Source organism: Panthera tigris, chromosome B2 (assembly GCF_018350195.1).
Source record: "Panthera tigris isolate Pti1 chromosome B2, P.tigris_Pti1_mat1.1, whole genome shotgun sequence".
Lineage (NCBI taxonomy): Eukaryota > Metazoa > Chordata > Mammalia > Carnivora > Felidae > Panthera > Panthera tigris.
Window position 1 is genome coordinate 55,829,359 of NC_056664.1, and position 18,755 is coordinate 55,848,113.

The following is an 18,755-nucleotide window of genomic DNA, read 5'->3' on the forward strand; positions in this document are numbered from 1 at the left end:
TTTTTCAATGCATGAAAGTTTTAGATATTCTATCTCCTAGATTGAAAAATGCCCTGCTTTTCTTTTCTTTTCTATTTTCCTTTTATTTGCTTTCCTGTATGATTGTTAATATTAAGCAATCAGTGCCATTTTCCCATGTCAGAGCTAGGATTATAGTCTTTGAGGAAGAGAAGGCAAGAATATCCTCTCTTTGCTTTTACTACAAAGAGGGAAAGAATTTACTTTTCCTCCATAGTCACATTCTTGAGAGGTTTCCTACACAGGTTTCTAATCTCAAACCAGAAATGATAATTGCCCCATTTGGAGAATCACTACTGTCACCAAGACATACATCCAATCTGATGCAGGAAAGAAATAACTTGGAATGATGCATTTTTTTCTATGTTGAATTGTTTTAATATATTCTATTCTTTACTAATGTACAATATAATGTAGTCTATGTTGTAGTCTATTCTATCTATCTTTATATATATATGTGCATATATATATATATATATGTATAATGCTTTTTCTTTAAATGATACAAATTTCTAATAATGATCATTAAAGGCATATTCCAGGTATGACAAATACTTTTCAAATTCTGTCAGCTCTGTTAATATTATAGTGATGTTTAGCATACTGCACTGAGAAAGATTCTGAGGCCATGACCAGGCTTGGTAGAAATGAATACTGTGATCTCTTAATTCTGTCAACAACTAACTCTTGAGCTGGTAACAAAGTAATCTCTTTGTTACCTGTGACACAAATCTAATTTCCTGTTTGTGTGGAAACCCATCCTTTCATCTTTTCTATGAAAGAATGGGGGCACCTGGGTAGCTTGATCAGTTGAGCTTCCAACTTTGGCTCAGGTCATGGTCTCACGGGTCATGAGTTTAAGCCCCACGTTGGGCTCAATGTTGTCAGTGCAGAGCCTGCTTGGGATTCTCTCTCTTTCCCTCTCTCACTGCCCCTCTCCTGCTCTGGTGTGTTCTTTCTCTCTCTTTCTCTCAAAATAAATAAACATCAAAAAAAAAAAAAAACCCAAAAAACAAAATGTGAATGAATAAACTCACATTCAATGAGCAGAATTTGCTGAAACTTCATAAATTCTAATTATGAGACAATGTACTATGCTTCAATCACAAGTTGATTATTAAGCACAAGTAAAACTTCCTAATTCAACTTATTTGAAGGTGATTTTAACTGATTTAGGAAAATGAAATACAGCATCATTATTTTAAGGAAATCTGATGACTAGGGTTGGAAAAAGGGAAGTTGAATTCAAGGATAACAGGGGGTCTCATTCACAAACTACAATGTAAATGTTGTCCCCTAGCATTGGGCAAGGCACAACCATACGTGGCAGTCTTAGTGCCTGAACATAAAAGAAAGTACTACTACTACTACTAATAATAATAAGGACAATATTTGTTTACCCCTTTATACACTATAAGGGAAGAGAAGGGCATTAACATTGAAACATATATTAGTTTAGGATTTTATATGCTTTTTGTCACTATTTGTCAATCAATTTAATTTGCCTAATCTGTATTTGTAAGAAATATTAGCAATAGATGAAAACTTTAATAGAGTATCTGCTCAAAGTATTAGAGATTTAAAATTAGGAAAATGCAATTTATTGATGTTTTATTGACCTGCCTCTCAACTTGTTTTGATAAGACTAGTAACTAGATGGAAATCAACAAGTTAGAAATTTTCTCCCAAGGTAATAATAATTATTTTGCCTTTTAACAATTCATTTAAAGTACTAAAACTCTGTTGCTTTACAACATCTTACAACATGCAGACATTTGATGAGGAGTTGTATGTTCTCAAGTCAGCAGTCTTGGACAATTACAACCTCTGGATATAGGGCACACTGGGTAAATGTTGGGGTAGGGGGTACCTGGGTGGCTCAGTCAGTTGAGTGTTTGACTCTTGATTTTGGCTCAGGTCATGATCTCAGGGTCGTGCGATCGAGCCTTGCATCAGGCTCTGCAATGAGTGTGGAATCTGCTTGAGATTCTCTCTCCCTCTCTCTCTGCCCCTCCTCTACTCATTCCCTCTCTCTCTCTCTCTCTCTCTCTCAAAATAAAAAAAAAGAAAAGAAATGTTGGGGTGGGGGAGGAATATAAAAACTCTGACCATGGAAAGACACTCCATTTCATAGAGGAATTAGATGGCAGTGGGACTCGAGTATCTTAGTCTATATTAGCTTTCTAGGTAGTTCTAGCATGCCTCTGACTGGCTATAATTCTTCACCTCCTATATTGGTAAATTTTAATGTCCTGATATGTTAGCATTTCTGTAGACTTTAATATCAAATGTCAAAAGAAACTTGGATCACCAAGTAATTTTTTATAGTAACAAAAGAACTGGTTGTTCATGTTTGCCTCCCTGGTTATGGTGAAGGATGAAGTAGACAGTTTCCATCCTTTGCCTGGTGCTAAGGCAAACAAGGCAAATGGGAAAAATTTATCAAGTAGAAGGACTTTCACTGATTGTAAAATCTGCTAATACAACATTGAGAGATACCAGAAGAGTTATTTATTTAAAAAAATTTTTTTAATGTTTATTTTTGAGAGATAGAGACAGAGCATGAGTTGGGGAGGGGCAGAGAGAGAGGGAGACACAGAATCTGAAGCAGGCTCCAGGCTCTGAGCTGTCAGCACAGGGCCCGATGTGGGGCTCGAACCCACGACCTGTGAGATCATGACGTGACCTGAAGTCAGACACTTAACCCACTGAGTCACCCAGGAGCCCCAGGTTATTTATTTTTTAAAACCTTATTCATTCCATCATTTATTCACCCATTCACCCATATAAAAATATTTATGTATTAAAATTGTTTTTTTTATTGCCAAGTAGTATTCTATTATATATATAAACCACATCTTCTTTATCCATTCGTCAGTTGATAGACATTTAGGCTCTTTCCATACTTTGGCTATTGTTGTTATGCTAAGTGAAATAAGTCAGTCAGAGAAAGACAGATACCATATATTTTCACTCATAGGTGGATCTTGAGAAACTTAACAGAAGACCATGGGGGAGTGGAAGGGGGAAAGAAAGTTACAGAGAGGGAGGGAGGCAAACCATAAAAGACCCTTGGATACTGAGAATAAACTAAGAGTTGATGGGGGGTTGGGGAAGAGGGGAAAGTGGGTGATGGGCATTGAGGAGGGCATTTGTTGGGGTGAGCACTGGGTGTTGTATGAAAACCAATTTGTCAATAAATTATATTAAAAAATAAAAATAAAATAAATAATATAAAACTTTAAGTTTATTCATTTATTTTTGAAGGAGACAGAGACAGCACAAGTGGGGAAGGCAGAGAGAGGGAGAGAGAGAATCACACTGTCAGCGCAGAGACCAATGTGGGGCTTGAAGTCACGAACCTTGAGATCATGACCTGAGCAGAAACCAAGATGCTTAGCCCACTGAGCCACCCAGGCACCTCTAAAAAATATTTATTTACTTTCCACATGCCTGGCATTGTTCAAATTAAGAGAATAAAGCAGTGAAACTAGACAATATCTGCCCTAATGACATTTATATTTTAGCAGGAAAACCAATAATAAACAAATAAGTAATATATATGTGTGTGTGAATATATATATATAATATATGTATTATATATATGTATAATAGTTTATAAGAGCTATGAGGAAAATAAGTAGGCGAAGAGAGCTAAAACATAACAAAACAGTGAATTGCACTGTTAAATCAGGCAGCCAGTGATATTGTGAACAAAATATAATAGGACCGTCCAAATGTAGGGAGGTTACTTTGGACCGTGTGGTCAGGAAAGAATTTCCTGCATTGCTAACTTGTGAGCTGAGATCTGAATGACAGGCGTGTCAGTATTCTGGAGAAGAATCTTGAAAGGCCTTAGTGAGGAGTGACCCTGGAGAGCCTGGAATACAGGATGAACAGAAGCCAGCATATCTGGAGCACAGAAAGTGAGCAGCTGGACAGGCAGAGATAAAATCCCAGAGACAGGCAGGAACAGGTCACGCTAGCCAATGTGAGATTTTTGGTCTTCATCTGGATGTGTACAGAGAGAGAATCTTAATTGTGAGGTACTATTCCCCCAACCTGACCTAATAGCTATTTATATCTGCATCACTGCTGGTGCCTATTAATCAGCCATTCCATCAGTCAGACTCTCAAACAAATAATCGTTGTGCCATGCACAATGCTGAATGATGGGAATATAAGACAGACACTACCAGCCCTGCCCTCATGGAGTATATATTTCAGTGGATAAGTTATAAATGAAATGATTACAGGCATCACAAGGCTGAAAAGGTAAGTGAGATGTAATACTGGCTTTTATAGTAAAATAGGGTTAACCTAGTCTACAACTTAGGACCTATATATATGTAGCAATGAAATAGCATTTCATCTTACATATTTCATCAAATTTCTACATATAACTTCAAATTTCTACATATAAGTTCAAAAAGTTATCCCAAGATTCTACCTACTATAATATAACAGATTGAAAACATCCATTTATATAGTGCTTGATAATTTTCTGTCCTTTCATATGCATTACCCTATTTAATATTCATAAAAACTGTGATAGAGGTCACTTATAATTACCTTTTTTTTATATTTTACTTTTTTATTATTTAATGTTTATTTATTTTTGAGAGAGACAGAGACAGAGACAGAGACAGAGCTTGAGCAGGGTAGGGGCAGAGAGAGAGGGAGACACAGAATCCTAAGCAGGCTCCAGGCTCTGAGCTGTCAGCATAGATCCCGATGTGGGTCTCGAACCCACGGATGGTGAGATCATGACCTGAGCCGAAGTTGGATGCCCAACCGACTGAGCCACCCAGGTGCCCCATCTTCTTTTTAAAGATGAATAAGCTGACGCTATGAGAATTTAAATTATCTGTCTATAGGCATGAAATGAGTTAGTAATATCAGTAGTCTTAGCCTTTTCCTACACCACCTATATCACTAGAGGTCTGATCTGAGCTAAATATAGGAAAGTCGTGTACCCAATAGCTAGGCATTTAGTTTGGAGGCAAATGGAAGAAAGAATATAGCATCCTTATGATTATGAAATATGGGATCTGTTTAGGAAGGAGTTTTGATAAGCACCAGATAATAAATTGTGCAGAAATTCTGTGTGCATATATAGTTAGGGAACAAACAGAGTGGTATGGGATTATTCTATAACCTTGTCTTGAAAGAAATTTTTAAACTGAGCATATAAATACATTATGTGGTTAGATATTGATGTTTTTACATTCTGAAATTCTGTTTTTCTTCTTCTCTTTTCCCATTCTCAAAATCACTGCCAATCAATGGATCTTACCCACCATTTCCTCTGAATTTATTGCTTACTTTAGAAATCTACAGTGTTCCTTCATTGAACAGATTAATCTTAGCTACTGTCTTCTTCCTCTGCCAAAGACTTCTGCCCAGGCACTCCAGAAAACTTTACTCAGCATTCTCTTCCAATTATCCTATTCCCAGCTCTAAGCCTGATGCCAAGATTTCTATTTGAATGACCTCTTCCTAGAATGCTAAATTGTCAACCTTTATAAAAGCTTCATTCATTTAACCTTCCTCTATTTCTTAGAAAATCAGTAGAGAATTCTATCCAATGTGCAACCCTGAATTTGCTGCCTTACTAAATGAATGCTCTCTGGTGCTCTCATAGAGCGCAATGAGTTTATTTTCCCAATTTTTGTTTGAGGTCAACAAATGTCTGGCTCTATTAATATTGATTTTTTGACATGGTGTTTTATAATGAGTCAGCACCTGGCATAATGTCAGATAAGAATGCATTTGATATTTTCAAATAACATCATTGTCTTGTTACAAATATTACATATTTAATCTTTCCTGTCCCATTACACCTGCTTTCTCTATTAATTAAAAATTGCCAAGAATACATGTCAACTACCAAGTGATTAAGACACAAGAGAAAAGTATACAACTTCAATTATATATATATAATTATGTTAATTGTCTTATTCTTCATAACCATGAACTGGTGTATGGCATGTGATATACTGAGGACACTGTCAAACCATCATTATGTGATGACAACATGCCAGGTCCTACGCTAAGCATTTGTTGTATTCTTTTTTTTTTTTTTTTTACCTTCTTATCAACTCAACAAATAATTAGTTTGCAGTATGACTTTCTGTCTAGAAAGTCAGTGAATATCAAAGGCACATTTTAAAAAGCTTATGAGAAACAATTTTGCGAAAAAGGAAAGACACTTACAGGAACCAGGAATTTTTTAATCTCTTCCAGTGCATGACTCATTCGTGAATAAGCTTCCCCAGGTGGAGCAAACACTTCAATTAATACATGAAGTTCATCACTCAAGTGGGCATACTTGGCTTCCCCACTCTTCCTTAATTCTTCTTCCTGTGAAAGAGGTTATTTTTAGAAATACAAATCCACCCATTTTGCACTGATTTAACATTTACTTAGAATATGACAAAAGGGAATAATCTAAGCAAATTTTCTATAAGTAGAAACCCTCTGAGAAATAAAAATCTGGTACATTTAAAGATTTTAAAATCATTTTTGAGTGTTTGAATGATTTTTTTAAAAGCTGTCATAATTATCATCTGCAATAGATTTTAATCAGCTAAATGAAAATGCTAAGCCCCTGAAAAGAAGTTACAGAAATGCCATTAATTTTTCAGTGTACAACACTCAGTTGTGGAAGAAAAGGGTTATTTTTGTGCGTGACGAATAAAATTTTCAGAAAATAAACTAAAGATTATAACTGTTCTTTGAGAAAACCAGAACTTTCTAGCCAGTTTTTGAGAAGTGGTGAAAAGGTTACTTGCTCACCATTAAAGTATGGAAAACCAAGGTTTATATCCCAGGCTATGTCCCCACTGGCCCAGATTGTCATCTAGCTTCATACTCACATCTTCTCAATCGTTTGCTGCTGCATTTTGGTCAATAGGAGTATATTAAAAGGATGGTGGTTAAGTATTATGTTGGCATTGATTCTGCATGAGCTATGTATCCTCAGCTTAACCAACAACATATTTCTATTAGATCAGATTTTTTCTAGTACTGTACCCAAGCGATTATTGTATCCCGATTAATACAGCACAGGTACAGAGCAAATCAGCACACAATTCCATATACTTTGCTAACGTGTGCCGGGTATTTGATGTGTATCATCTCTAATCTCACAATAACCTTACACATTATTCACAATTCAGATTAGGAAGCTGAGTTTAAAAGACCTTAAGCAGCTTCAGCAAACTTGGGATTCAAACCTGGCACCTTTTGCAACCAGATTTGTATTTTTCTAGGGTTTTAAGGAAGCAGAATTTTGGTTAAAATGTGAACATAAATAATATTAATTATGTTTTACTTTTCTTGACTCCTATCCCCAATAAACTTGTAGTTGTTTCACTAAATATCTAATGATAAAAACTAAAAAGTAATTTTTAGCTTTACTTGGGGATTAATTAGAAAAGTAACATGGACAGACCTAAACTGGATAAATAAAGGCAAATTTGCTATTGATTTCCAATAAGTAACTGTATGACCCATGTTCATGTGCTTATCTGACTAGGAACTAACATCATTTCAGGGCTCCTGGGTGGCTCAGTTGGTGAAGCGCCCAGCTCTCGATTTCAGATCAGGTCATGATCTCACCATTTGTAAGATCGAGTCCCAAGTCAGGCTCTGTGCTGACAGTGTGGAACCTGCTTGGGATTCTCTCTCTCCCTCCCTCTCTCTGCTGCTATTCCACTCATGCTCTCTCTCTTTCACAGTAAATAAAATACATTAAAAAAAAATCTTAAAAAAAAAGAAACTTCCATCATTTCAATACAGGGGAGCTCATGAAAGAGATGGGACAGTGTCCCTGCTTTTCTGTCCAGCCCCACCCACTCAAATCTAACAGTAACACCTTTCAGCCTAATAATCTACTCTCCAAGTGTCCCTGAGCACACTTTTTTTTCTAATGTTTATTTTTGAGAGAGAGAGAATGAGTGGGGAAGAGAATGAGCTGAGCTGTCAGCACAGAGCCTGATGGGGGCTCGAATTCACAAACCATGAGATCATGACCTGAGCAGATATCAAGAGTGCAACGCCTAACCCACTGAGCCACCCAGGAACCCCTCCTAAGCACACTTTCTATCTCTAACTAGGAGTTTTTACTTAAAGGGGTTTTCTTAGTGCCCATTTCTCAGTTTAGGGAGAAGTAACGATTGCCTGAACAACTACACCACTCATAGGGTATAGTACACATTTCTTTCCTCTTTGGATTCTGCTGGGAGGTAAGCTGCTCATTATCTCTGGGGTCAGCTTCATTTGTACCTAGGTGTTGAGGTGGTTAAATCAGAGGATTCTTCATACTGCCCCTTTCTCCATACTTCCTAAGCTGATTTCCCACTGGTTATTAAGGACTACTTGTTAGCCACATTTAATACTAAGAGGTGTGGCATTCGTATATGAATTATAATACTCATTTAAAATTTTTTAATGTTTATTTATTTTTGAGAGACACGGAGTGCGAGTAGTGGAAGGGCAGAAAGAGGGAGACACAGAATCTGAAGCAGACTCCAGGCTCTGAGCTGTCGGCACAGCTCAGAGATCATGACCCAAGCAGAAGTCAGACGCCTAACTGACTAAGCCACCCAGGCACCCCAAAAATTATGATACTTATTTTAAAGGTTTTCAAATAAAGTGAGCCTAACTAGGTATCTCTGCAGTTAAGCCATTAGGCTGATGTTCACGAACAAAATGTAACTTACTATTAAAAAGCACATTTGCCTCTCACCTCCTCAATCACCCTTTATACAAGCAGATGAGGAAGCTGAGGTCCTTAGATATTAAGCAACTTCCTGGAGGCCAAGCATTAGGTTTCCAGCCAGGATCCAGTAAGGTAGGTGTTAGCAATGATAAAGACTTTAAAGGAGAAAAGTTAACACAGCAAAACCTATTGTGAGCTACTACTGGTTATTTTCAAAACTAAACTTTCTATCTTCCAGGTGTGTTATATTTGAACTCATGTATTAGGGTAACTTTTTTTGCTTAAAGTTTATTTATTTACTCTGAGAGAGAGAGAGAGAGAGAGAGAGAGAGAACAGGAGAGGGGCAGAGAGGGGCAGAGAGAGAGGGAAAGAGAGAATCCCAGGCAGTCCCCACACTGTCAGCACAGAGCTTGATCCCACAAACTGTGAGATTATGACCTGAGCTAAGATCAAGAGTTGGATGCTCAATGGACTGAGCCAAGGGTAACTTTTGATAGAGCAGAATTCCCCAAGCTTTAGTTTCTTTATCTGTGAGACTTATATAATAATAGTGAGGTCACAGGATTTTGTGACTTTTGAGAAAATTGAAGAACATTTGTACACTAAAAATGCTCCACCAATTTATTTTAATAATGAATATTGTTTCTTATATTTTAAGGAGCATTTGAAATAATGTCTGACTGTTCCAACAGAGACCAAAGTAAATGTGACTTACACATGAAGAACAGTTCTTTCTTTCTCAAGTAAGAGTCTAAGCTATAAGCAGCTAGAGGAATAGGTGGTTCATCTCTTCACTCATCCAGAGATCCTGGTTCCTCCTCTCAGAACTCAAGCAGCCCCTAAGATGTTGCTCTCCTGTGTGCTGATGAAGAAGGCTGCCTATAATCACTTCTAAATTCCACTCCAGGGAAAAGAGAAAGAAAATGCAGACAGCAAAAATCTTATTCTCAAGGACATTTGCCAGACGTTTCATACGTCATTTCTGGTCACATTTCTTTGGGAAAAGTGTACTTACACCGTGGCCCTGGATGCTATGGAAGCTATAATTGTGGTTTCAGGCTGAGTAGCCTTGAGACTAAAATGTAGGGGTTCCATTTATGATGGAAATAAGTGAGAATAGATACTGGATGACAACTAGCTGTCTCTGCATTCAGTCCTCATTCAGGGCTAGTTAAAATAACATTTATTTATTAAATCTAATCTTGGTGAATAGCTAGCCAATGTCTTCCAGAATGTTTAAATTTTATTTTCAAAAACAATACTATACCTCCAGTTGGATTTATAACATAAACCTCCAAGTTTCATTTGAATATGGGCAGACATCACAGCCATCCTGAATAACACAAGTGTCCAGAGACCAGTAAGTACATTTACAGTAATTTAATACGATCTCTTGAAGTATTTCTTAAACAAGCGTTCCAAATATATTTTGAAAAAAAGAAAAGTTTACTTTTTCAGTAAATTCATTATCTTATAAGTTGATTGTGAATGGGGCAGTGAGTAGTCTTTTCATGTTTCTGCCCGATATCTTTTCTATGTTTTATAACAAAGAGCATTGTACCCTAGCAAGTTACACTAGATAGAACAGGGGACAGATAGCAAGAAGTGTAAAAAAATAATATATATGTATATAAATAAAAAATTTAAAAAATTAAGAAATTAAAAATATTAGAAAAATCTTGAGTGTAAATTGACATATACTATTCCGAAGTTAACATTACAGAAGAGTGAATCTACATCTAATAAAAGCAAAGAAAAGGGCACAGGGAATAAATTAAAAGAATGCAAGATGCACACACTGGAAGGTGAATTGGTTTGACGTGATTCAGATTTCTGCTTAAAAGACTGTGCACTCAGTTGATATTATTTAATCTTCTATGAAAAAGGTACATTTATTCCATTGAGGATATTTACTTTAACCACTGACCTTCAGAACATGGTTTGTGATGTTCAGCTATTACAAAGGTATCATGAGCTAATTATTTCAAGTACAATCATTAGTTGCTAAACATAAGAAATTCAAAACAAAGTCATTACAAATATCAAATCTAGTTTTACATATCCCCAAACATTCTATTCCCATGTTATACCCTAAGGTAAAATATAAGTTAAACATATCAGTTTTCACCAGTTATTTTATAGAGAATAGCGTGGCACGAAATAGAGTCTAATTTGAATTGCATTCATGTGTTTAATTGTTAAAAGGATTTTTAAGGAAACTTTCTCTTAGGAATTATCAATTGTGTTTTATCTTCCACAAAAGAATGCTTTTGACTGGGAAATAATTTGACAATTAGAAAAATTTCCTCTTAATTCAAAACAGCATGTTCACTGAAGAAAACTTGAAAAAAATCCCCAAAGTACAAATATTTTAAAAGATATCAACAACCACACAATTTAAGGTAGACTATTAGTATTTTCAGTGTTTCCTCAAGTATCTCTATACAAGAATAGTAATGGGATTGAAGTCATAATTTTAATATTGCTTCTTAGGTCATGGGTATGCAAAGTACCTTCCATAGATTATCTAATTCTGTACACACAACTTTACTTTATGCTACATAATGTTATTTGCTTCATTTTACTGATGAGGGGACTGATAGAAATATGTCCAGAGTTACACAGACTATAAATCATGGGGTTGGATTAGAATCCAGGTAATTTCATATCAAAGGTCAAGTTCTTAATCACTACAGGTATGTACTGGTATAGGTATATTCAATGTAAGTAAACATTTTATACATCCAGATATTCCCATGGATATGTCAGTCTAATTTTGGGAATATCATGGCCACTGGTCTCCCAGCAATTTCCTGGTATTAAGTCCCATGTCCAGGGTATCCTACGGCAGATTACAGGTCCTTATACACTAAGCACATCTGCCATGAATTTCTTCTTCCCTCTCCCAAAAGGTGTTGATTCCTTAGTAGCTGTATGTATGTGATGGGTGAAACCATTATTTTCAAGGTTCTCAGTACTCAGCCCCTACTTTATGAATGACTTACCTAAAAATTGCTAGTGATCCTGCACCAACCACACTGTTTATAACTAACCCTCTGTTTGCAACCATCAGTTCCAAACAAGGCATTCATCCAAAGTTTTTAAGATTGAGCTCATATTAGTTCATACAATTTCTCATGGATATTCATATTGTATTCCTAAAACAAATGTACCTCATGAAGCATCATTCTCTATTTTCCTGCATAGTTTGTCCAATAGCAGGGGCAGGGTGGTTAGGACCCTCTGTACCCACATTATTGTCTGGAATAAGGACTTAAGTCAGCTTACAAGTGGATATATCATGTTGGCTAATGACAAATTCCCCCAAATAGGACACAGAATCAGATGCCCCCTTGTGTTGTGGTCCTAAGTGCAGCCACTTGATCCCTGGATTTGCCAACTGTCAATTTTATTTATTTATTTATTTATTTATTTATTTATTTACTTATTTACTTATTTACTTATTTACTTACTTACGTATTTTTTATTTATTTTTGAGTTATTTATTTATTTATTTTGAGAAAGTGAGGGCATGAATAGGGGAGGGGCAGAGAGAGACAGAGAGAGAGAAAGAGAGAGACAGAGAATCCTAAGCAGGCTCCATGCTGTGAGAGCAGAGCCCAATGCACTCACATTGGGTGCCCTGCCAATTGTCAATTTTAATGTAAGACTTAAAATTTCTTAAAATAATCTAAAATATCCACTCTTAAAATTATTTATGGGTGGCATAGACTTCATTTGAAATAGCAGAGGGGTATAAAGCAAAGAGGTCACATTGATAATCTCATTATGGACAACTCAAAAAATTCTCATTGTCACAAGTTTCTTTCTTGCTTCATTACACAGTTTTAATTTTTTCTTTGCTGTCTCTAATGTTTGTATTATTCTTTCTTCCCACGTGGAATTTCCTAGGAAATTTCAAATTATTTTCACCCCTATTAACCAGAGTAATTTAGTTAGTGAGTGCTAATTTCCAACTGTACATGTCCAACTTATTATGGAGCTCAATGACATAAAGGGCATATCAGTTAATTGACCCTACTCTCTTTAGAAGTCGCCGTGGTGATCACCATATGCTACTTGGAATGACCCTTTGGAATCTCTCTCTCTCTCTCTCTCTCTCTCTCTCTCTCACACACACACACACACACACACACACACACACACACGTGAGTCTCTAGTGAAAGAAAATGTTTCCATTTTGTTAAATTAAGAAGTATTCACCTACTTTGGACAATTAAAAAAAATATGTTATAAATTGCTCACAACATGAAGTAGACCATGAAATCCTCTGCTATGCTACTCCAGAATTTGGGTTATTTTGTCCCTCTGGTATCTCCTGAAAGGCATCCTATTACCAACAGCACCAGCAGAGAAAACACCTGAGTAACTGAGTTGATGTACTATCCATCATTTTTTAAACTCTGTGTTCATCTAGATGTATATATGTGGTATCACATATATGTTATATATATGTTATATTGTTTCTCTTAAATACTTAGTCACATTTGAAGTAGTCTTTAGTCTCAACCACATAACTGACTCAACGTATTTGCCAAATATTTATTCCCCCATAAAATAGTGAAGCTAATGTCTATAATAATCTGCCTGCTTTCCAAGTTTTATAAACCATGAATCAGTGGTATTTGTTCCCAAACTTGTTTATACCTGCTGTATTTGTCATTGTTATTGTAATTTACATTTTTATACTTCCTTTCTACTTCTAAAAAATTACCGAATAACTTTCAAATCAAAAACATGTAGGTAAAGACAGATTTTACCGTTTTATAAATGCTTTCATAGTTACGTGAACTTCTTACTTATGATTTTTGTACAATATTTTGTTCCTAGATCAATTACAGCATCTTCATTATATTTCACAGTTTATCTTTATATATATCTGTTTCATCATTTTCTCATCTCCCAAATTCCTCTTCATATATAAGTGTATCTGATAGAACCTGAGGAAGATACTCAATAAATTCTCATTGAATGAATTACTTAAGGGTGAAAATCATGCTGCATTTTTCTTCTGTCATCAAACCATATCTTTACTGCTCAGGCTAAGGTTTTCTTTAAGCGCTCAACCATTTATTGTCCTGAGACCTTGGAATGTAGTAATCCATCTTTACTAATATGACTATTTTTGGCTTAGGAGAACTATCTCCAAATTATTATTACATTCAATGTCTCCTATTAATGAACAATGTATAGATCATATATGTATATTCAATGATAATTTATTTTGTAAGCAAATGATTTTGCAATCGCAGTTTATACCACATCAAGTATTTGTTCTGTTATTACAAGCACATAATCTGGGTAAGTAAACAAAATAGAAGTTTATAACTCAAAAGAGTATTGTGGTGTTAGTCACAAACAAGTTAGAATAAGCAAACTTATTTACAACAGCCCCTCCTATCTAGTCCCTCCTATGGCTTGCTACCTTACTGTATAATGGGATTGGCAATTAGGTTGGTTTTTACTAGGCTACTCCAATTTCAGGAGAATCAAATAGCTGTATAAGTACAGTGCTTATTCTTTGCTTTCTAAGGAATGAACCTTAGAAAGTTTTAGAGTCCACAGAGAAGATTCCAATGATAAAAACTTTACAGTAATATTTTATCGACAATTGCTTCCATCTTAGAGACTGAAATAAATTTTTGTATTGTTTTCTATGTATAAGAACAAATATTTCAAAAATACTATGAACAAACACCAAGCACAGTTTTTCTGTAGACACTTTTATGTAGCCCTAGGTCCAAGAAAGCGCATGGGACCAAGACTTAAAAGGTGTTGAGTATAACATCTCTTCTAGCCACGGCTCCTCCACCAACTGCAAATTTTAGCAGGTATTTTGCTCGTGTGGCTTCCTTCATATGTAAAAGAAGAGAAAGTTACTAGAGAAAAAAATTTCAAATGCAAAATTTGGCGCAAAATGATTCTCCTCTATGCCATTCAACCATATCAACCAAATTTAGACCTGTTTATGTATAAAAGTTCTGGGTAAGAGAATATTCCACAAGCTCACTGAACAGAAGACAATAGACAACATTAGATATGATGATGTCTAAGGTTTCTCATAGTTTTAAAGTTCCATGACTCACCATGTGACTTTCCTTCACAGCTATCCTCATTCTGCTACTTAAGACATTAGTAGTAGAAAATACTACTTTCCAAACTGAGTATCTTCTAAGATATACTACTAGGAAAATTCAAAATGGAAACAATTCATGTTACTCTTTCAGTATCTACAGTGAGGCTGCTCCTGTGTATTTTATACACATTATGTCATTTAATCCTCATAGAACCCCTTGAGGTAGGTAATGGAAGCAGCAGAATGTAATGAAAAGTTAAAAAAAAAGAATTTTGGAGTCAGAATGACCTAAATTTAAACTAACGGCTCTGATATTTATTATCTGTAGTATAATAGAAAAGTACTAAATTTTTTTTGAGATTTAGTTTCTTCATCTACAAAACAAGTAAACTCAAGGTCTCTCATGTACAGTGTCGGGCATACTAAAAACCCTCAGAAAAAGTTAAAGGTTTTCTCTCAGAGGAGCTAAGAAACTTGGTTGCAATTATTCAATATGTAAGAGATTCGAATTTAGTCTGCCTGACTATAAAGTGCACTCTTATGTTAATGGTTGTTTTTTTATGAGCATTAAATTCACTTGAAAGAATATAATTATAAAAGTTTCAAATTAACTGTTGCCTCGATGTAAGCAAGAGTGCATCCGTTCAATGCTGGTTTACTTATTATTAAGTTAATTTAAATGTATAACTTTAAGAGAATGTATATTTGAAGATTACTCTAGGCCGAAGAGCTCACGTATTTTAGAAAGATAAGGAAAAATTAACTTCACCACATGTAATTCCTTGAATTTTAACTTTCAAATGAACCACAAATGTATTGTCTACAGTATGTCACATGGATTATATAACATTGAAAGGCCACATATCATGATACTTAACAGCGTAGGTTCTGCTCATGATGGCCAGGGTTAAAATCCCAGCTCTTCCAATTAATGGTGTAAAACTTGGGCAAGTGACCTTACTAATTCAGCCTTTGAATTCCTCACCTGTAAAATGATGATAGTAATAACATAGTAGGCACTAATTAAATATGACTATTGCTAAATACTATTATGCTAAATGCCTAGGATTCAAAACAATATTCAAACATACATAAATCGAAAGAGTTAGTGTATCCAAAAATCCAAATTATTCTTTCAGAAGTAGTTCTGTCAGTGACAGGAATTTTTAAAAAGTTGAAAACATATAATATAGAGTACATTCAAGTTTTACACTGTGGTTTTTACGTTAGCAATTATTTTTGTCATATTTTATCCTCAGAGTTATAATTTACTAGAGTGCTTTTTGCAGGCTTTTTCTTAATGCCCCAGGGAACTTTCTTTTAACATAAATCTTCAGGAATAAATAAGTCTATTGTCTGCACAGCTTTCTCCATCAAGAAGTTCACATAAACACACATTTATTATTTATACTTTGGTCTGAATGGGATTTGTCTGAATTGTCAATTTAAAAGCAATTTTAAATACACATATGTGGAAATTCTTTTATGCTACCACAAATTAGTTGTCCAAAATTTATCCACACAAAGCGTTTTTGTACAAATGGAGGTACATAAATACATGATAGAAAAGCAATGGTTTGATCCTCAAGCACACCCCTCAGGCTTTTGTTGCCTTCATTTACAAATTCCGGCCCTCTTGAATTGATAGTGGCAAGAACTATTACAGATTATAGCTATCCATACTCCAAACTGTCAACAATGGGAAAGGAATCTGTTCTCTGCTAACAGCATCTAGATTCATGAAGAGTGAAGAACCAGAAACATTGATGGACCCAAGGATGGTATTCTTTTCAAGTAGGTCAGGATTTTAAAAGGACAGAAGTGGATAGTGCCAGAATATTCCCTATGCTTGAGTTTGGTAGTTGAGGGTTTATTAGAGAGTATGAATCTCAAATCAGGACAATCGAAACATACATTCTATGTTACAACAAGAATGGTCTAGCTTCTCAAACTATGAAAGTGTGCTATTTGAAACAGTGAAAAGAGTGTCTAGACACAGTAAAAGACTTACTTCACTATTCAAGGAAAATAAAGCAATCAAGCTTGACCAAATGGAACCTATAAGGTTAACAGGTTGTCCTGAATTAACACAAGAAAGAGTGGCTTGTGTCCCTGTATTTTATTTAAAAGTCATTTGCTTATGGGGAATCTGGATGGCTCAGTGGGTCAAGCGTCCAACTCTTGATTTCTGCTCAGGTCATGATCTCACAGTTCATGGGACTGAACCCCACATTGGGCTCTGCACTGACAGTGTGGAGCCTGCTTGGGATTCTCTCTTTCCCTCTCTCTCTCTCTGCCCCTCCCCTGCTGTCTCTCTCTCTTTCAAAATAAATAAGTAAAAATTTTTAAAAATTAAAAAAAAAATCATTTGCTTACTAATTAAGGCACTCACAAACATTTGTTTTGTGGGAATAGAACAAACTGGGAATACAATTAAGTAAATATGCTTCTTTAGACTCTTTTCCAAATTCAACTGGATATAAATGGGCTCCATTCAGGTTCAGAGGAATTGTTCAGGGGATGTGAAAGCACTTGTAGAACAGTGTTGGAGCCCAGTGGTGAGACAGAAAGAGGGAATGGATCCTCGGAAGTGTCTGTACTCAGAGATCTGAGCACTTTGAGGACATGGCAGAGTACTGGTTCGGCTTGACCTCAGAAGCCGAGAAGAAACCAAAAAGTAGGCTAGGCATGCCTTGCCTTTGAGGCCAAGAGAAACCAGGAAAACCAGGGACCAGAAGCCCACTCGGGCGGAAATCCCTCTCTCTTCCACTCAGTATTTAAAGGACTTCATCACTAATCAATTTCAACAACCCTATCTAAGCTGACAAATAAAAGTAGCATACAATACTAGCACCCATAGTCAAGAAAATCAAGCAGAACATCTCAACATATGCTATTTGAACATAAGCCAATTGACTTGCAGGAAGAGAAACATGAACACTTGAATAAACACATTTTAGGAAGCAGTGAAGGAGAAAAAAATGCAGACACAAAAATTGTATGGTTTTAAAAAATGTGACTTCTCAGGTAAGAACAAATACAAATTAAAAGGAAGAGGCTTTTAAGAGGCTTACTTCGCCCTGTTGGTAATTGATTTCCTTCCCTCCTTTTTCTCAAAGCACTTACTTTATAAAACTTGTAATTGTAGGTAGGTCTTCCTCTCTTTGAAATGTACATAAATCCTTTTGAAGCTAGATAGGCCTATTGTTAACTTTATTACCTAGAAATATACATCTCAAGGACTTGGAAGCCATTTCTTTGAAACATAAGCATCATGATAGATAACACTCCCATTTCCCAGTTTCTGTGGGAGGCAGAAGCCCAACTTTGGTGGGTACCTTGCTCCAAGGTGCAAAACAATCTCTCATCATAAAAATAGTAAGTCTGTGGTTCCCTGGGATGAAGCCAATTGGCTAACACTAATCACCCCAATAACCAGGTAAAAAGATGAATTCTGTGACAAATGGTGCTGTCAAGTCTTCTTATTGAGGATGAGTTACTGTTTATGTTGCGAACAAGTATGTAATGGGTTGTATCTGCCTGGATGCATAAAAGAGTGAGATTCCTTTCTATGTTTGCAAGCTCTTAGGGAATTGCCTGTGATGCCCATCACATTCTGGCTTAATGCTTATTCAATAACAAAAGTGTTTTCTTTACTACTTTTGCGGAAAGGATTTCTGGGCTGGGAAATTTTGTTTTAATTACATTTCCCCAATGAAGAAGTGAAACAGCTAGTGAATTGGGTAAGGGGATCTCAGCAAAGCCATCTTTACCCTGATAGATATTGCCAGAATTGCTTCCAAGCCTCGTGATGCTGAAAGGGCAAGTCGTCACTGCCAACCAATAACGGAAAAGCAAATACTAATGAGTCCAAGCTGGCAGGGAGCAATAGGCCAGATGCCTGGTTCTGAAAG

The 18,755-nt window shown here is 35.9% G+C and overlaps 1 protein-coding gene across 2 annotated transcripts in view; it reads right to left on the bottom strand.

Moving 5' to 3' along the window:
- Nucleotides 1–18,755, bottom strand: part of KHDRBS2 (KH RNA binding domain containing, signal transduction associated 2) — a 590,557-nt gene that overhangs the window by 275,400 nt on the left and 296,402 nt on the right. For both annotated transcript variants that reach the window (XM_042985303.1, XM_042985304.1), the window contains exon 4: nucleotides 6,235–6,381. In XM_042985303.1, the coding sequence (XP_042841237.1) occupies nucleotides 6,235–6,381 (147 nt within the window). The remainder of the gene's footprint in view (nucleotides 1–6,234; nucleotides 6,382–18,755) is intronic.